This window comes from Oncorhynchus nerka, linkage group LG13 (assembly GCF_034236695.1).
Source record: "Oncorhynchus nerka isolate Pitt River linkage group LG13, Oner_Uvic_2.0, whole genome shotgun sequence".
In the NCBI taxonomy this organism is placed as follows: Eukaryota; Metazoa; Chordata; class Actinopteri; order Salmoniformes; family Salmonidae; genus Oncorhynchus; species Oncorhynchus nerka.
Window position 1 is genome coordinate 99609884 of NC_088408.1, and position 20445 is coordinate 99630328.

The 20445-nt window shown below is 45.1% G+C and overlaps 1 protein-coding gene across 1 annotated transcript in view; it reads right to left on the bottom strand.

Moving 5' to 3' along the window:
• Positions 1-854: 854 nt before the first annotated feature.
• ndufs4 (NADH:ubiquinone oxidoreductase subunit S4) overlaps positions 855-20445 on the bottom strand; it is a 45685-nt gene continuing 26094 nt past the window's right edge. Inside the window, exons 3-5 of the mRNA XM_029647241.2 lie at positions 1647-1819; positions 1355-1428; positions 855-1063 (exon numbers count right to left, since the gene is read on the bottom strand). Coding sequence (XP_029503101.1) covers positions 960-1063; positions 1355-1428; positions 1647-1819 — 351 coding nt within the window. The 3' untranslated portion in view covers positions 855-959. The remainder of the gene's footprint in view (positions 1064-1354; positions 1429-1646; positions 1820-20445) is intronic.

The window sequence follows — 20445 nt, forward strand, 5'->3', positions numbered from 1 at the left end:
GTGTGGCTGAATTTGAAGGGGTGTCCACATATGTATACACACACACACACAAAGGTATCTCATTGTTCGTCCTATATAGGGCTTCATACTGTGACCTCTCCATGTCCCTCATCTATACTTTCCATAGTTTAACTTAATGGCTAATTAACAAGTCTTCCCATCTCCATCACCTGTACTCCAGACGGAACCCTATTCCAGATGAAGTGCACTATATAGGGAACAGGGAGCCGATTTGGGTACATTCTATGCTTTCCAGTTTAACTTGATGGTAAATTAACAAGACCTCCCTTCTTTATATGATGAGGATGAGTTTTCCCTGGTTGTCTAGAGAAACCTTGCTGAGGTGATGGGATGAGTTTTACCTGGTTGTCCAGAGAAACCCTACTGAGGCGATGAGTTGGATTCCTTCAGTTGATGTCTTCAAACTTGATTTAAATAGTGTATTAGTGGTCTGTTGGAGCGACGGCCCAACAGATAATGGGTATTGCCTGAACCTGGGAGACAATGTCTTATTTGAAATGGAGTGTGATGTCGATGGTTTTAAAATCCAAGATGGGACTCGTGTGTAAACATTCATTCATTCATTCATTTGGCTGTTGTTGTTGAAATGGTGACAGTTACAACACAATCCCACTACAATAGAATTGAGTCCAACTGTAATTAGTCAAAACGGGAAGTTAAACTTGGAGCTCATTAATTCCTAACAAATAGCTCTCCCCGGGCTACAAGCAATTTCAGGATTTTAGCTTTTGTTGTTGTCTTAAACTACAGCATAAAAAAAGAGGGACGAAGCAACAAACATAAAAGTACACAAACAAACGTAATACTTGCAATACTAAAAACAGGACAGAAAATCCCTTTGAACACATAAATATCCATGTATTATTTAATCAAGTAGAGTATTATGGTACAAGCAACAACAGGTGTGTGTCTTCAGACCAGGGTCAGGACAGTCCAGTTTACTTAGCAGACCTCCTAGTCCTTTTGTCCCAGGAGAAGTTGGCTCCGTACGACTTCGCTCTGGGCTTCTTCTCCATCTTCTCTGTGATGTCGTAGCTCCAACCTGAGATAATAAACAGCTCAGATGAATGAAATGAAGCCGCGGGGGCCAAGAACAGCTTGTGTATTCGTCTTGGATCAATTCCCATTTGATATTTTTTATTTTTTTTAAGTGGGAGGAATAAACACGTGTCGTCAGAAAGCTGTGTATAGACAGAACCGCACTAATCTCTATCCTGCTATGATAAACAAAACACGTGTCCTTGAGTTAAGTGTATCAGCGTCACCCTCAACCAATGACTAGCGGAGGTCGGAAAAGAGGGATGTTTGGGATTTAACAGTGTGTGATGTTTACCGTTTTTCTCTGCGAATGCGACAGCGTCATCCTTGGAGGTGAACGTAAGGTTCACGTTGGACATGGGGTCACCCCTGAAGAGAACAAATAGAAAGCCATGTGATAACATAATCATTAAAAACTAGCTTGAACGTAACAACATTTCAGTCAGATTTTCTCACAAAAAAAAAAAAAAAAAAAAATTAAACTTTTTTTTTATTTGTTAAAATCACATATCACCACCCTGTGACGTTTTTTGGGGTTAGGGTTCTGACTGGAAACAGGTATTTAATATATGTCTGTGTTGTCTTACGTGGAGGCCCATCCCATCAGAGGATTTTCCCAGCGTTCCCGGGTGTCGAAGTCAATCTTCCACTTCTTGGTTCCGTGGGCTCCTGACTGCATGGCTGTGCGGGCCGGCACAAAGATGTGCACCTTGCGGGTCTTTATGTGTTCGTCGGGAATCCCGGTCAGAGTGGAGATGTCCTGAGGGTGAGAACCACAAACACACGCATTAGTAGGGGGTGTAACGGTAAATCTTATTCATGGAAACCAATGAATACATCAAAAATACATTTTAAAAAATGCCTCAAGTAAATCTGAGCTGATAAATCATTTCATACTATTCCTGTTAACACTGGAGCCTATGCGGACGTTGTAATCAAAATTCAAATCTTAAAAATGGTTGCATTTCAAAATGTCCTTTTGTCAGGTGCAGCTGGGAGCTAGTTCTATACGATGGAGAGTGGTGGGGTTGGATAAACCAGGATTGGGGAACATTTTGCCTTCCCAACGGCAACGGACAGAGAGTTGTGGATAAAACATGTCGTCGCCGCGCTCAACCTTTACACCTGCATCAACAAAGTATACCGGACGGAAAGACGGAAACGCAAAGTAACAACACAACATCATCTCTGGTCTGCATTCAAGCAGCCCTTTGGCAGCTGATTCTGACCGGGACAAAGAAATTAACAACACAACATCATCTCTGGTCTGCATTCAAGCAGCCCTTTGGCAGCTGATTCTGACCGAGACAAAGAAATTAACAACACAACATCATCTCTGGTCTGCATTCAAGCAGCCCTTTGGCATCTGATTCTGACCGGGACAAAGAAATGACAAGAGATCGATAGGTAGGCTACGTTTACATTTTTAACAGTCATTGGTTTATAGCCGCAGATATTTCGTCCATTCTAGGTGGGTTTCAGCAACTCATGAAAAAGCCCTTAAGCAACGTTACAAACATCCCTACTGCGCCCATTTCAGCAACAAACAAAAAAAAGGTAGTTTAGACAAGGGAGCACTTAGAGATGGTCATTTTCACATTTTCATGAAATTCATAGAATTTTGGGGAATAACGTTGAGTAAAGGATGTGAAACATTTATAGCAACAGAGTGGAAAAGGGGCCATGTGTTTGGACAATGAAGACACTGCAGACCAGTACAGCCAATAAGCACCACATTAGGCCTATATGCAAATAAGTCATTTCCCTACACGGGCCCCAGACAATCTGTACAAATAGTTTTTATGGTGATCTATTTAATAGGCTATACCCTTCCATCATTCACTTTGAACTGGACTGTGTGTTTACAGGCAGTAGGGCCTGTCATCATTCACTATGAACTGGACTGTGTGTTTACAGGCAGTAGGGCCTGTCATCATTCACTATGAACTGGACTGTGTGTTTACAGGAAGTAGGGCCTGCCATCATTCACTATGAACTGGACTGTGTGTTTATAGACAGTAGGGCCTGTCATCATTCACTATGAACTGGACTGTGTGTTTACAGGAAGTAGGGCCTGCCATCATTCACTATGAACTGGACTGTGTGTTTACAGGAAGTAGGGCCTGCCATCACTCACTATGAACTGGACTGTGTGTTTACAGGAAGTAGGGCCTGCCATCATTCACTATGAACTGGACTGTGTGTTTACAGGAAGTAGGGCCTGCCACCATTCACTTTGAACTGGACTGTGTGTTTACAGGAAGTAGGGCCTGCCATCACTCTGAACTGGACTGTGTGTTTATAGACAGTAGGGCCTGTCATCATTCACTATGAACTGGACTGTGTGTTTACAGGCAGTAGGGCCTGCCATCATTCACTATGAACTGGACTGTGTGTTTACAGGCAGTAGGGCCTGCCATCACTCTGAACTGGACTGTGTGTTTATAGACAGTAGGGCCTGTCATCATTCACTATGAACTGGACTGTGTGTTTACAGGAAGTAGGGCCTGCCACCATTCACTATGAACTGGACTGTGTGTTTACAGGCAGTAGGGCCTGCCACCATTCACATTGAAAGGAAGTAGCAACAGCGTGACTTTAGATCATTAGAACACATTCACCTGAATGTATTTCTGTGAATATGTAAAACACCACGGGAGGCCTCTTACATTTGGGAACGTTTACAGTCCTATTGATCAAACCACCATGAAAAAGGTAGTCTCTCTCTCTCTCTCTGTCTGTTATGCACATCAACAAGATCAACAACTAATGTTAGCCAGAGCAAGATAATCTAACGAGGGTACATCAGATAAACCCTCTCCAACTCTTTCAGCTGGTTCTAAACAAGCTGTACATATTAGTAAAGACTAGATGACATTGAGAATAGTCTGAGGGGTGTGCAGCTTGAGGCAAAGGACAGGGCACAAGAGACAGGGCACAAGAGACAGGGCACAAGAGACAGGGCACAAGCTTTTCACAAATAGTCCATAAGTGGCATCATGCAGCCCAGATAGGTTTTGATTTAAGACAAAGGTTTGCATCATTCACAACTACACTTGTTAACTGGTAAATTCCCACCTCCCACATGGTCAGAGACGTAGCAGAGTGGAAACTGGAGAGGCCCAACATAACAATCCTGTCACAACAGACGATGGCCAAGAACACTGTGAATGATGTCACAACAGACGATGGCCAAGAACACTGTGAATGATGTCACAACAGACGATGGCCAAGAACACTGTGAATGATGTCACAACAGACGATGGCCAAGAACACTGTGAATGATGTCACAACAGACGATGGCCAAGAACACTGTGAATGATGTCACAACAGACGATGGCCAAGAACACTGTGAATGATGTCACAACAGACGATGGCCAAGAACACTGTGAATGATGTCACAACAGAAGATGGCCAAGAACACTGTGAATGATGTCACAACAGACGATGGCCAAGAACACTGTGAATGATGTCACAACAGACGATGGCCAAGAACACTGTGAATGATGTCACAACAGACGATGGCCAAGAACACTGTGAATGATGTCACAACAGACGATGGCCAAGAACACTGTGAATGATGTCACAACAGACGATGGCCAAGAACACTGTGAATGATGTCACAACAGACGATGGCCAAGAACACTGTGAATGATGTCACAACAGACGATGGCCAAGAACACTGTGAATGATGTCACAACAGACGATGGCCAAGAACACTGTGAATGATGTCACAACAGACGATGGCCAAGAACACTGTGAATGATGTCACAACAGACGATGGCCAAGAACACTGTGAATGCCCGAATATTGTAAATGGCATGTCATTTTCCCGGTGTACCGAAACCTAACAGTGACCACAAAAACCACAATACGTACCGAACGTTGGATTTAGTGATCTGTTACACCCCTACGCATTAGGGTTGTATTCATTAGTGAAAACCGTAGCAAAATGTTTCGCAAGAGAAAAACCAAACAAGCTGTATAGTCCCTCCTGGTTTCAAGTAGTTTTTTTGGTGCCTTATTAATAAGGCCTAGAATTATTTGGATATACAAGATCTGTGTGCTTGAGATAATTCAAAGTTAGGCCTACATTGTAAATAATGTAAATTAATGATTGAATATCACTTATTTTAGTTGTTATAACATTTCAAAAATGTTACCTAATACAGTTTTCAAAAACTTTGACCAACACTTGACTTTATGACCGACTAGTTTGTGACAACTGAAAAAGAATGTGGATGTAAAAAATATTTAAATTTTTTAAAAATCAAGAGATGTAATTCCTATTTGTTTACATATTACAGAGTCCATGACATGCACATTATATAACAATATTCAACTAATTAAGTGGCTTCATTTCCCCATGTGTGTGTTTTTCTCCCCTTTCCCAGACGGTGATTTAAAGAGCTGGCCCCTTGGCTGCTAACTGTCGTCAGGATCCTGCCCTGGGGAGTTCCTTTGAAAATATTCTGTCAAGTGGACCCATAACCAGGTTTCCAGCCAACCTTTTTTTATGGGAGTAAAGAACGTATTAAAAAAAAAAAAAAAAAAATGTAATGAGGAGGCCTGATGGAAACAGAAAACTTCTCCGTCAACTTTCCAAATGTCGACAAAACAAAAATACTCTCGACAAGGTGGGATCTTTTGGTTTCTGTAAAAAAAAAAAAAGTATTTATACAGGAAAATGGAAGGTGGAAAGTGATAATAAATATTGATTATAATAACCATTATATCGAAGTAAACTTTGGAGTCACATGAAATGTTTTGCGGTTCTCCCTCCACGACTCATGAAACCATGCAGTTTATGAGGCTACAGATGAAATAAGTTATGAACTTCAGGGTGGTGAAAGTGCAATGTGGATGAGCTTGATTCTCCTTTCCAATAAATATTGACTGTTTTTATTCGGTTGACATGATCAATGCCATTTGACAAATACAACCAATGTTGCTGTCCTGTCTATGATAATCTCATCATTAAGTAGGCTATACTATAGTGAAAACGGTTGGCTAGAGTGCAAGTGCCAATACAACAGAGCGAACAAAACATTAAGAACAACTTCCTAATATTGAGTTTCACCCTCAGAACAGACTCAATTCGTCGGGGACATGGACTCTACAAGATGTCGAAAGCGTTCCACAGGGATGCTGGCCCATGTTGACTCCAATGCTTCCCACAGTTGTGTCTAGTTGGCTGGATGTCCTTTCTGTGGTGGACCATTCTTGATACACATGGGAAACTGTTGAGTGTGAAAAACCCAGCAGCGTTGCAGTTCTTGACACAACCTGGTGCGCCTGGAACCTACTACCATACCCGGTTCAAAGGGAATTCAATCTGCTGTCTTGCCTATTCACCCTCTGAATGGCTCACAGACACAATCCAGGTTTCAAAGGCTTAAAAAGTCCTTCTTCAACCGGTCTCCTCCTCTTCATCTACACTGATTGAAGTGGATTTAACAAGTGACATCAACAAGGATCATAGTTTTCACCTGGATTCACCTGGTCAGTGTCATGGAAAGAAAAGGTGTATTTAATGTTTTCTACACTCTGTGTATAACAAACATTTCTGTGACAAAACCATCGGTAGAGTTGAAAATGCAATGGAAACCCAATGAACTTTAAATGTTTTATTTGGTACATGGGAATTTAACCGCAAAAGGTATTTTTATGTGATTTACATAAAACACAGCTTTTTATGAACAAGTCGGTTTGATGGAAACACGTCTCTGGTGGAAAAATGCACATTTTGTTTATATGCAGATGTTAGAATATTTGCATGAAAATCTGTTGCCTAGCTACTGAACCCCTAGCTACTGAACCCCTAGCTACTGAACCCCTTAGCTACTGAACCCCTTAGCTACTGAACCCCTTAGCTACTGAACCCCTTAGCTACTGAACCCCTTAGCTACTGAACCCCTAGCTACTGAACCCCTAGCTACTGAACCCCTAGCTACTGAACCCCTAGCTACTGAACCCCTAGCTACTGAACCCCTAGCTACTGAAACCTAGCTATTGGTGGAGATTGAATGGGTCACTGCAGTTCCTTACCGATAAACATGAACGTGTTTAAGTAATGAGATGGGGGGAAGAGAGATGGAGGGGGGAGCAAGAGAGATGGGGGGAGGGGAAAGAGAGATATGGGGGGAGAAGAGAGATGGGGGAGAAGAGAGATGGGGGGAAGAGAGATGGGGAGAAGAGAGATGGGGGAGAAGAGAGATGGGGGAGAAGAGAGATGGGGGGGAGAAGAGAGACGGGGGGAGAAGAGAGACGGGGGGAGAAGAGAGGGGGGGGGAGAGAAAAGAGAGATGAGGGGGGGAGCAAGAGAGATGGGGGAAGAGAGGGGGGAAGAGAGATGGGGGGGAAGAGAGATGGGGGGGAAGAGAGAGATGGGGGGGAAGAGAGATGGGGGGGGAAGAGAGATGGGGGGAAAGAGAGATGGGGGGAAAGAGAGATGGGGGAAAGAGAGGGGGGAAAGAGAGATGGGGGAGAAGAGAGATGGGGGAGAAGAGAGATGGGGGGGAAAAGAGAGATGAGATGGGGGGAAAAAGAGATGAGGGGGAAGAGAGATGGGGGGGAAGAATGGGGGGAAGAGAGATGAGGGGGGAAGAGAGATGGGGGGGAAAGAGAGATGGGGGAAAGAGAGATGGGGGAAGAGAGATGGGGGGGAAAGAGAGATGGGGGGAAAGAGAGATGGGGGAAAGAGAGATGGGGGGGAAGAGAGATGGGGGAAAGAGAGATGGGGGGAAGAGAGATGGGGGGAAGAGAGATGGGGGGGAGATGGGGGAGAGATGGGGGGAAGAGAGATGGGGGGAAGAGAGATGGGGGAAGAGAGATGAGGGGGGGAGATGGGGGAAAAGAGAGAGATGGGGGAAAAGAGAGATGGGGGAAGAGAGATGGGGGAAGAGAGATGGGGGAAGAGAGATGGGGGGAATGGGGGAAGAGAGATGGGGGGGGAAGAGAGATGGGGGGGAGGGGAAAGAGAGATGGGGAGGGGAAAGAGAGATGGGGAGGGGAAAGAGAGATGGGGGGGAAAGAGAGATGGGGGGGAGAAGAGAGATGGGGAGGGGAAAGAGAGAAGAGAGATGGGGGGGGAGAAGAGAGATGGGGGGGAGAGATGGGGGGGAAGAGAGATGGGGGAAGAGAGATGGGGGGGAAGAGAGAGGGGGAGGAGAAGAGAGATGGGGGGAGAAGAGAGATGGGGAGAAAGAGAGATGGGGGAAAGAGAGATGGGGGAAAGAGAGATGGGGGAAAGAGAGATGGGGGGAGAAAGAGAGATGGGGGGAAAGAGAGATGGGGGAAAGAGGGGGGAAAGAGAGATGGGGGAAAGAGAGATGGGGGGAAGAGAGATGGGGGGAAAGAGAGATGGGGGAGAAGAGAGATGGGGGAAAGAGAGATGGGGGAGAAGAGAGATGGGGGAGAAGAGAGATGGGGGGAAAGAGAGATGGGGGGAGAAGAGAGATGGGGGAGAAGAGAGATGGGGGAGAAGAGAGGGAGGGGGAGAAGAGAGATGGGGGGAGAAGAGAGATGGGGGGAGAAGAGAGATGGGGGAAAGAGAGATGGGGGGGGGAAAGAAAGATGGGGAGGCAAGAGAGATGGGGGAGGCAAGAGAGATGGGGGAGGCAAGAGAGATGGGGGGAGGCAAGAGAGATGGGGGTGGAAAGAGAGATGGGGGAAAAAGATGGGGGGGGTGGAAAGATGAGGGGGGAAAAAGAGAGATGGGGGTGGAAAGAGAGATGGGGGGTGGAAAGAGAGATGGGGGAGGGGAAGAGAGATGGGGGGAAAGAGAGATGGGGGGGAAAGAGAGATGGGGGAAAGAGAGATGGGGGGGAGAGAGATGGGTACAAATAATTACATCATACAGTCAAGTCAATTCCCTAAAATTGGCAACCAGAGCTCATATTCAAATCTTTAAAAAGTCCCAAACGATCATTCTGATTCCCATGTAAAATTGCCTGACTAAAATAAATCACCAATAATATTTTTGGAGAATATTAAGAAACCTGGATGCAGTGAGCAGTGTTGCAGTAAAATCTTAAAGCTAATTTGGTGATTTTCTGTGACTTCGTCATTGATGAAGTTTGGTCATATAAAGTTACTGGTCCCCTCCCCCATGTAAAAAAAACTGAAAAATAAAAATTCCTAACTATTTTATGACATTTGTTTCATTAGTCCATTGTTGGACATAGTCCCAAAATGTTTTCCTTGGCAGAAATCAAGTTTTGTCCAACAATGGACTAATGAAACAAATGTCATAAAATAGTTTGGAATTTTTTATATATATATATATATAAAATAAAATAAATAAAACATGGGGGAGGGGACCAGTATCTTTATGACCAAACTTCATCAATGACGAAGTAACAGTCATTTTTCATACTTTGATCTGGTTTAATCCAAATATCATCACATTTCCTGAAGAAAAAAGAAAAACATGATTTTGACTATTCATGACATTTAATAAAGTTTGATGTTTTGAAGTAATGGGTATTTATTATTATTTTTTCTTCCATATTTTTTTTTTTCTTCCATATTCTTTGGCAGAGTTTTTCCCCCCACCACTCAACTCTTATGGTCGGCAGAGTTTTTCCCCCACCACTCAACTCTTATGGTCGGCAGAGTTTTTTTCCCCCACCACTCAACTCTTATGGTTGGTCGCGACGTCAGACACCCCAACTAGTGGGTCACAAAGCAGAACGTTTTGAGGACCTGCGGACTAGGATACTCCCTCCGGGAGACAGAGTTAAACTGTGTGACTGGATGAGTCCTTCCTGTATTTTCCATTGGGAGATTAGGCTAGGTGAGCAAGCCGACAAAACACTTTAGTCTTGGCTGCAGACTGGAAATAACTAGTTTTTTTTTTAAAGTTAACTACTTGCGAAAAATGAATCACTTAAAAAAAAAAACTGGCATCCGTCATATATTTCAGACCTGAACAGCATGAAGCCCAAATATGTCACTATTAAAAACACACTTTGAACTCTTGTTGAGAAACTCTGAAATGCTTGGCAACAAATGTTATGTTAGAATGATGATCCTATCAGGAACACAGCCAATGGGCATGGCTCAAGTTACGAAAACATCCATTTCTTATTCAACAAGAAATAGTAGATCCGTTTCAATCAGTTTTCAGATAAATAAAAATTATGTTCATTTGAAAATGGAACATAATACCCCAGAGGTGAACAAACTTATCAAAAATCTGCAAATAGCAGTTGCATGTTGCTTAGCTCAAAAATTTATCAAATAAATACAAATTTAAATAGATAACTTAGCCTAGTCAATAAACCTTGACCTAAATGGAACAAAGACCTTGAGCACCACTAGCCTGGTCCCTGGTGGTGCAGGAGAAAAAAAGGAAGGAAACCCCAACCTTTGGCTATATAATATATGCATATTCCTGGTTCAACTGAAGCCCATTCAGAGCCCTATAGAGAACCTGGTCCAATTCTTCTGGGAATTAGCAAACAAGCAATGGGGAAGTCGGCTACCAAACCCAGACCAACCTCCCAGCACACCAGGCCACAGCCACCCAGGACTGGAGGGCGTTCCCCTTTCAATACATGGATTTCACACATTTTGATGGCCATTACAACTTCAAAAGAATGACATTTTCATCATTGTCTGTCATCTGCCAGTTGATTTGTATAAAAGGCGGTCTTTTGGCACAAACTCCACACAAAAGCCAGCAGCAGAGCTATGCTAACTGGCCCGCCCGCACAGGGCCAAATGGCCCGCCCGCACAGGGCCAAATGGCCCGCCCGCACAGGGCCAAATGGCCCGCCCGCACAGGGCCAACTGGCCCGCCCGCACAGGGCCAACTGGCCCGCCCGCACAGGACCAACTGGCCCGCCCGCACAGGACCAACTGGGCCAAAGACTATCAATTATATTGACAAGATATTCAAGTAACCGCTCTAACAACAGAGTACATGTCCTGAAGGATGGAAGGCAGGTGAGATCAGGTTGGACCAATGAACAACTGGTACAACTAAGGACAAACACACACACACACACAGACACACAAATCTTTGAAAAAAAACTGTACATATAGTTGAGTGAAGACTGATCAATTACAGGGCGACGACTCCTAAATGGTACACTACACTCTTTATAGTGCACTACTTTTGACCAGGGATAAAGGGGACTAGGGTGCCATTTTGGACACAACCTTAGGCTGTGGTTGGACAGGAACACTGGGCGGTTGTTCTGTGGTCTCTTTGTGGAGAAAGGAAAGAGCCCTGGTCCCACATGGTGTTCATATTTAAAAGTTGAGTGGAGACATCAATTACAACTGTGGTTGGACCCTGGGGGGGGGGTGTATTCATTACGGAAAACTTTTTTGTTTTGTTTTACCAAGCAGAAGGAAACAGGGAGGAACCTCAGTTTGGAGAAAATGGTTTGTAGCCCAAATGATTACAGTCCAGGACACTGACAGTGGTTGTTCTATGGTCTTGTTGTGGCCCAAGAGGATGAGAGAGGAATGAGTAGTGTTCCTGGTCCATCCGACAAAACACCACCCTCAGAGATGAGCATGACGATCTGTCTCCCAGACATGTATACGAGACTTGCAACTTTCACAAAATTCCATGGATTTCCAGGAATCGCAGTTGGAAGATTCTCACATTTCCTTGCAATTCCAGGAATGTCTTTGAGTAGCCCAGCCAATGTGATATTTCAGTTATTTTCTTCTTCTGAAAACCTGTTGTCACTGTCATTATGGGGTATTGTGTGTAGATTGATGAGGGGGGGAACTATTTCAATCCATTTTAGTAATTATTTTACCTTTATTTAACTAGGCAAGTCAGTTATGAACAAATTCTTATTTTCAATGACTGCCTATGAACAGTGGGTTAACTGCCTTGTTCAGGGGCAGAACAACATATTTTTACCTTGTCAGCTCAGGGATTCGATCTAGCAACCTTCCGGTTACAAGTCCAACGCTCTAACCACTAGGCTACCTGCCACCAAGGACAGTATAAGGCTGAATAAAGTAACAAAATGTGAAAAAAAAGTCAAGGGGTTGGAATAAGTGCTGGGCGATACAGCCAAAATATCATATCAAGGTATAAAAAAGAAGACTATTTTATGTTTTTAAATAATAACATCTCTAAATTTGCTTTATACGAAGTGCATTACCTCAGGGTGGCAACACATACAGGTGAAGTCTGAAGTTTACACTAGTAATACATACTTAGGTCGGAGTCATAAAAACTTTTTTTTCAACCACTCCACAAATTTCTTGTTAACAAACTATAGTTTTGGCAAGTCGGTTAGGAGATCTACTTTGTGCATGACACAAGTCATTTTTCCAACAATTGTTTACAGACAGATTATTTCACTGTATCACAATTCCAGTGGGTCAGAAGTGTACATACACTAAGTTGACTGTGCCTTTAAACTGCTTGGAAAATTCCTTCTGATAGGCTAATTCACATCATTAGAGTCAATTGGAGGTGTACTTGTGGATGTATTTCAAGGCCTACCTTCAAACTCGGTGCCTCTTTGCTTGACATCATGGGAAAATCAAAAGAAATCAGCCAAGACCTCAGAAAAAAAGTCTGAGTTCATCCTTGGGAGCAATTTCCAAACGCCTGAAGGTACCACGTTCATCTGTACAAACAATAGTATGCGAGTATAAACACCATGGGACCACGCAGCCTCCATACGGCTCAGGAAGGAGATGCGTTCTGTCTCCTAGAGATGAAAGTACTTTGGTGCAAAAAGTGCAAATCAATCCCAGAACAGCAAAGGACCTTGTGAAGATGCTGGAGGAAATAGGTACAAAATAATCTATATCCACAGTAAAACGAGTCCTATATCGACATAACTTGAAAAGGACGCTCAGCAAGGAAGAAGCCACTGCTCCAAAACCCCCATAAAAAAGCCAGACTACGGTTTGCAACTGCACATGGTGACAAAGATCGTACTTTTTGGTGAAATGTCCTCTGGTCTGATGAAACAAAAATAGAACTGTTTGGCCATAATGAACATGCAACTCCCCTCCAAGTCTCCGACCACTACCTTGTATCCTTTTCCCTCTCGCTCTCATCCAACACTTCCCACACTGCCCCTACTCGGATGGTATCGCGCCGTCCCAACCTTCGCTCTCTCTCCCCCGCTACTCTCTCCTCTTCCATCCTATCATCTCTTCCCTCTGCTCAAACCTTCTCCAACCTATCTCCTGATTCTGCCTCCTCAACCCTCCTCTCCTCCCTTTCTGCATCCTTTGACTCTCTATGTCCCCTATCCTCCAGGCCGGCTCGGTCCTCCCCTCCCGCTCCGTGGCTCGACGACTCATTGCGAGCTCACAGAACAGGGCTCCGGGCAGCCGAGCGGAAATGGAGGAAAACTCGCCTCCCTGCGGACCTGGCATCCTTTCACTCCCTCCTCTCTACATTTTCCTCTTCTGTCTCTGCTGCTAAAGCCACTTTCTACCACTCTAAATTCCAAGCATCTGCCTCTAACCCTAGGAAGCTCTTTGCCACCTTCTCCTCCCTCCTGAATCCTCCTCCCCCCTCCCTCTCTGCAGATGACTTCGTCAACCATTTTGAAAAGAAGGTCGACGACATCCGGTCCTCGTTTGCTAAGTCAAACGACACCGCTGGTTCTGCTCACACTGCCCTACCCTGTGCTCTGACCTCTTTCTCCCCTCTCTCTCCAGATGAAATCTCGCGTCTTGTGACGGCCGGCCGCCCAACAACCTGCCCGCTTGACCCTATCCCCTCCTCTCTTCTCCAGACCATTTCCGGAGACCTTCTCCCTTACCTCACCTCGCTCATCAACTCATCCCTGACCGCTGGCTATGTCCCTTCCGTCTTCAAGAGAGCGAGAGTTGCACCCCTTCTGAAAAAACCTAAACTCGATCCCTCCGATGTCAACAACTACAGACCAGTATCCCTTCTTTCTTTTCTCTCCAAAACCCTTGAACGTGCTGTCCTTGGCCAGCTCTCCCGCTATCTCTCTCAGAATGACCTTCTTGATCCAAATCAGTCAGGTTTCAAGACTAGTCATTCAACTGAGACTGCTCTTCTCTGTATCACGGAGGCGCTCCGCACTGCTAAAGCTAACTCTCTCTCCTCTGCTCTCATCCTTCTAGACCTATCGGCTGCCTTCGATACTGTGAACCATCAGATCCTCCTCTCCACCCTCTCCGAGTTGGGCATCTCCGGCGCGGCCCACGCTTGGATTGCGTCCTACCTGACAGGTCGCTCCTACCAGGTGGCGTGGCGAGAATCCGTCTCCTCACCACGTGCTCTCACCACTGGTGTCCCCAGGGCTCTGTTCTAGGCCCTCTCCTATTCTCGCTATACACCAAGTCACTTGGCTCTGTCATAACCTCACATGGTCTCTCCTATCATTGCTATGCAGACGACACACAATTAATCTTCTCCTTTCCCCCTTCTGATGACCAGGTGGCGAATCGCATCTCTGCATGTCTGGCAGACATATCAGTGTGGATGACGGATCACCACCTCAAGCTGAACCTCGGCAAGACGGAGCTGCTCTTCCTCCCGGGGAAGGACTGCCCGTTCCATGATCTCGCCATCACGGTTGACAACTCCATTGTGTCCTCCTCCCAGAGCGCTAAGAACCTTGGCGTGATCCTGGACAACACCCTGTCGTTCTCAACTAACATCAAGGCGGTGGCCCGTTCCTGTAGGTTCATGCTCTACAATATCCGCAGAGTACGACCCTGCCTCACACAGGAAGCGGCGCAGGTCCTAATCCAGGCACTTGTCATCTCCCGTCTGGATTACTGCAACTCGCTGTTGGCTGGGCTCCTGCCTGTGCCATTAAACCCCTACAACTCATCCAGAACGCCGCAGCCCGTCTGGTGTTCAACCTTCCCAAGTTCTCTCACGTCACCCCGCTCCTCCGCTTTCTCCACTGGCTTCCAGTTGAAGCTCGCATCCGCTACAAGACCATGGTGCTTGCCTACGGAGCTGTGAGGGGAACGGCACCTCAGTACCTCCAGGCTCTGATCAGGCCCTACACCCAAACAAGGGCACTGCGTTCATCCACCTCTGGCCTGCTCGCCTCCCTACCACTGAGGAAGTACAGTTCCCGCTCAGCCCAGTCAAAACTGTTCGCTGCTCTGGCCCCCCAATGGTGGAACAAACTCCCTCACGACGCCAGGACAGCGGAGTCAATCACCACCTTCCGGAGACACCTGAAACCCCACCTCTTTAAGGAATACCTAGGATAGGATAAAGTAATCCCTCTCAACCCCCCTTAAAAGATTTAGATGCACTACTGTCCCACTGGATGTCATAAGGTGAATGCACCAATTTGTAAGTCGCTCTGGATAAGAGCGTCTGCTAAATGACTTAAATGTAAATGTTATGTTTGGAGGAAAAAGAGTTATGCTTGCAAGCCAAAGAACACCATCCCAACTGTGAAGCACGGGGGTGGCAGCATCATGTTGTGGGGGTGCTTTGCTGCAGTAGGGACTGGTGCACTTCACAAAATAGATGGCACCATGAGGGAGGAAAATTATGTGGATTTATTGAAGCAACATCTCAAGACATCGGTCAGGAAGTTAAAGCTTGGTCGCAAATGGGTCTTCCATCAAGCAATCAAATATATTTATAAAGCTTCTTACATCAGCTGATATCTCAAAGTGCTGTACAGAAACCCAGCCTAAAACCCCAAACAGCAAGCAATGTAGGTGTAGAAGCTAGGAAGCTAGGAAAAACTCCCTAGAAAGGCCAGAACCTAGGAAGAAACCTAGAGAGGTACCAGGCTATAAGGGGTGGCCAGTCCTCTTCTGGCTGTGCCAGGTGGAGATTGTAACAGAACATGGCCAAGATGTTCAAATGACCAACATAATTCCAAAGTTGTGGCAAAATGGTTTAAGGAAAACAAAGTCAAGGTATTGGAGTGGCCATCAAAAAGCCTTGACTTCACTCCTATAAAATGTGTGGGCAGAACAAAAAAAACTGTGTGCGAGCAAGGAGGCCTACAAACCTGACTCAGTTACACCAGCTCTGTCAGGAGGCCTACAAACCTGACTCAGTTACACCAGCTCTGTCAGGAGGAATGGGCCAAAATTCACCCAAGTTAAACAATTTAAAAGCAATGTTACCAAATACTAACTGAGTGTACGTAAACTTCTGACCCACTGGGAATGTGATGAAAGATTAAATAAATCATTCCCTCTACTATTATTCTGACATTTCACATTCTTAAAATAAAGTGGTGATCCTAACTGACCTAAGACAGGCAATTTTTACGAGGATTAAATGTCAGGAATTGTGAAAAACTAAATTTAAATGTTTTTGGCTAAGGTGTAAACTTCCGACTTCAAATGTACATGAAGTAATTTCAAGTGGGTCTTTCTCCATTCTGATTGGTTTATACTGTTCACTTCCACCTTTATTTAACCAGGTAGGCAAGTTGAGAACACCTTTATTTAACCAGCTAGGCCAGTTGAGAGCACCTTTATTTAACCAGTTAGGCCAGTTGAGAGCACCTTTATTTAACCAGCTAGGCCAGTTGAGAACACCTTTATTTAACCAGCTAGGCCAGTTGAGAACACCTTTATTTAACCAGCTAGGCCAGTTGAGAACACCTTTATTTAACCAGCTAGGCCAGTTGAGAACACCTTTATTTAACCAGCTAGGCCAGTTGAGAACACCTTTATTTAACCAGCTAGGCCAGTTGAGAACACCTTTATTTAACCAGCTAGGCCAGTTGAGAACACCTTTATTTAACCAGTTAGGCCAGTTGAGAACACCTTTATTTAACCAGTTAGGCCAGTTGAGAACAAGTTCTCATTTACAACTGCGACCCTGACCAAGATAAAGCAAAGCAGTTCGACACAAACACAGAGTTACACATGGAATAAACAAACGTATAATCAATAACACACAAAAAAGTACAGTGTGTGCAAATGTTGAAGAGTAGGGAGATAAGACAATAAATAGGCCATAGAGGCGAAATAATTACAACTTAGCATTACCACAAGTGACAGATGTGCAGATGATGTGCAAGTAGAGATACTGGGGTGCAAAAGAGCAAGAGGATAAGTAACAATAAGGGGATAAGGTAGTTGGGTGTGCTATTTACAGATTGGCTGTGTACAGGTACAGTGATCGGTAAGCTGCACTAACAGCAGATGCTTGAAGGTAGAGAGGGAGATAAGACTCCAGCTTCAGTGATTTTTTTGCAATATAATGATAATAATATAATGATTATTCTAATTCTATAGTTAGAATATGATAGTGGGCACATTGAATAGTGTTGTTTGACATACACAAATTAAAATGCCAGAGAGGAGTTACTGTGATTGGTTCCTAAAACAAACACTTAGGGCAGGAACCAAAGTGTTGATACTTGTTTCCTAGGGGACCCTATAATCTTTCGCTACATTGTCTGTTTTCTCTTAGCTACTTCATGTCGCTAACATATTAATGCTTCTTGTATTCCTCTTTGATTTAGAAGGTACTGTTGCAGAGAACATGCTGATTTAGGTCTACAGTCGTGGCCAACATTTTTGAGAATGACAAATATGAAATCTTACAAAGTCTGCTGCCTCAGTTTGTATTATGGTAATTTGCATATACTCCAGAATGTTATGAAGAGTGATCAGATGAATTGCAATTAATTGCAAAGTCCCTCTTTGCCATGCAAATGAACTGAATCCCCCCCAAAACATTTCCACTGCATTCAGCCCTGCCACAAAAGGACCAGCTGACATCATGTCAGTGATTCTCTCGTTAACACAGGTGTGAGTATTGATGAGGACAAGGCTGGAGATCACTCTGTCATGCTGATTGAGTTCGAATAACAGACTGGAAGCTTCAAAATGAGGGTGGTGCTTGGAATCATTGTCCTTCCTCTGTCAACCATGGTTACCTGCAAGGAAACACATGCCGCCATCATTGCTTTGCACAAAAAGGGCTTCATAGGCAAGGATATTGCTGCCAGTAAGATTGCACCTAAATCAACCGTTTATCGGATCATCAAGAACTTCAAGGAGAGTGGTTCAATTGTTGTGAAGGCTTCAAGGCGCCCAAGAAAATCCAGCGAGCGCCAGGGCCATCTCCTAAAGTTGATTCAGCTGCAGGATCGGGGCACCACCAGTACAGAGCTTGCTCAGGAATGGCAGCAGGCAGGTGTGAGTGGATCTGCACGCACAGTGAGGCAAAGACTTTTGGAGGATGGCCTGGTGTCAAGAAGGGCAGCAAAGAAGCCACTTCTCTCCAGGAAAAACATCAGGGACAGACTGATATTCTGCAAAAGGTACAGGGATTGGACTGCTGAGGACTGGGGTGAAGTCCTTTTCTCTGATGAATCCCCTTTCAGATTGTTTGGGGCATCCGGAAAAAAGCTTGTCCGGAGAAGACAAGGTGAACGCTACCATCAGTCCTGTGTCATGCCAACAGTAAAGCATCCTGAGACCATTCATGTGTGGGGTTGCTTCTCAGCCAAGGGAGTGGGCTCACTCACAATTTTGCCTAAGAACACAGCCACGAATAAAGAACGGTACCAACACAACCTTCGAGAGCAACTTCTCCCAACCATCCAGGAACAGTTTGGTGACGAACAGTGCCTTTTCCAGCATGATGGAGCACCTTTCCATAAGGCAAAAGTGATAACTAAGTGGCTCGGGGAACAAAATATCGATATTTTGGGTTAATGGCCAGGAAACTCCCCAGACCTTGACCCCATTGAGAGCTTGTGGTCAATCCTCAAGAGGTGGATGGACAAACAAAACCCCACAAATTCTGACAAACTCCAAGCATTGATTATGCAAGAATGGGCTGCCATCAGTCAGGATGTGGCCCAGAAGTTAATTGACAGCATGCCAGGGCGGATTGCAGAGGTCTTGAAAAAGAAGGGTCAACTTCATGTAATTGTAAATAAAAGTCTTTGACACTTATGAAATGCTTGTAACTATACTTCAGTATTCCTTAGTAACATCTGACAAAAATATCTAGAGACACTGAAGCAACAAACTTTGTGGAAATTAATATGTGTCATTCTCAAAACTTTTGGCAACGACAGTACACCGGTATTATCAGGCTGTATAACTAATTATGTTTGCTCCGACTCAATACATTTATAAACTAGCTACCTAGCGATTAGCATTACCGGCTTACAAGATTATTGGCCCAACTTACTAAGTAAAGACAAACTAGCTGTTTGCAGATGTAAGAAACACAAACTAATCGTGTTATTATTGAACGCTACTGGATTCATATAAAGAAGCAAAGTGATAACAGCATTGTTGTCATCAACATTGTTACATGGCTCATTGAGTGACAGGGGGCGGGGGGCTAGGGCTGTGTGGAAAGCGAGGTGGAGAGAGAGCGAGAGAGAGCTCAGAGAGATGACTCAAGTAGCGAAGTAACCTATAAAGTAACCTACAGGCTCTCACCTAACAGAGTTTCCACCATACCTGACACGGATCAATGCAATACACTCACCAGAAAACCTTTTTGTAACATAATCAGTTCTACCATGGTGAAGATCAGACTTCTGTTGCTGTTAGCCAACTAACTGGAGAAAAGCAACATGTCTGCTGCTTACCTCTGCCATGTGCATTTGCATCATTCTGATTGGTCGAGAGTCAAGATTATTTTTGGACTATCCATACATCCGACAATCTTTAAATAATATAGGAACAGTAAAATAATTGACCATGCTCATCCCCACTACTCCATCCTGCTAGCCCCCCACCCCCACCCCCAGAAATCCCTACCTGCTTATTCCCCTACAGTGTTCCCCATCCCCAACAGGGATCTTCCAGTAGCCCCAACAGGGATCCTCCAGTAGCCCCAACAGGGATCCTCCAGTAGCCCCAACAGGGATCCTCCAGTAGCCCCAACAGGGATCCTCCAGTAGCCCCAACAGGGATCCTCCAGTAGCCCCAACAGGGATCCTCCAGTAGCCCCAACAGGGATCCTCCAGTAGCCCCAACAGGGATCCTCCAGTAGCCCCAACAGGGATCCTCCAGTAGCCCCAACAGGGATCCTCCAGTAGCCCCAACAGCATTTCCAAACCCTGGTACTCCAGCAGCCCCAACAGGGATCCTCCAGTAGCCCCAACAGGGATCCTCCAGTAGCCCCAACAGCATTTCAAAACCCTGGTACTCCAGCAGCCCCAACAGGGGTCCTCCAGTAGCCCCAACAGGGATCCTCCAGTAGCCCCAACAGGGATCCTCCAGTAGCCCCAACAGGGATCCTCCAGTAGCCCCAACAGGGATCCTCCAGCAGCCCCAACAGCATTTCCAAACCCTGGTACTCCAGCAGCCCCAACAGGGATCCTCCAGCAGCCCCAACAGTACACGTTGTTGTTGTTAAGGTATCCCTGGACCAACACATCTCATTCAACACATTGAGGGCTTGATGATTAGTTGACAAGCTGAATCAGGTGTGCTTGT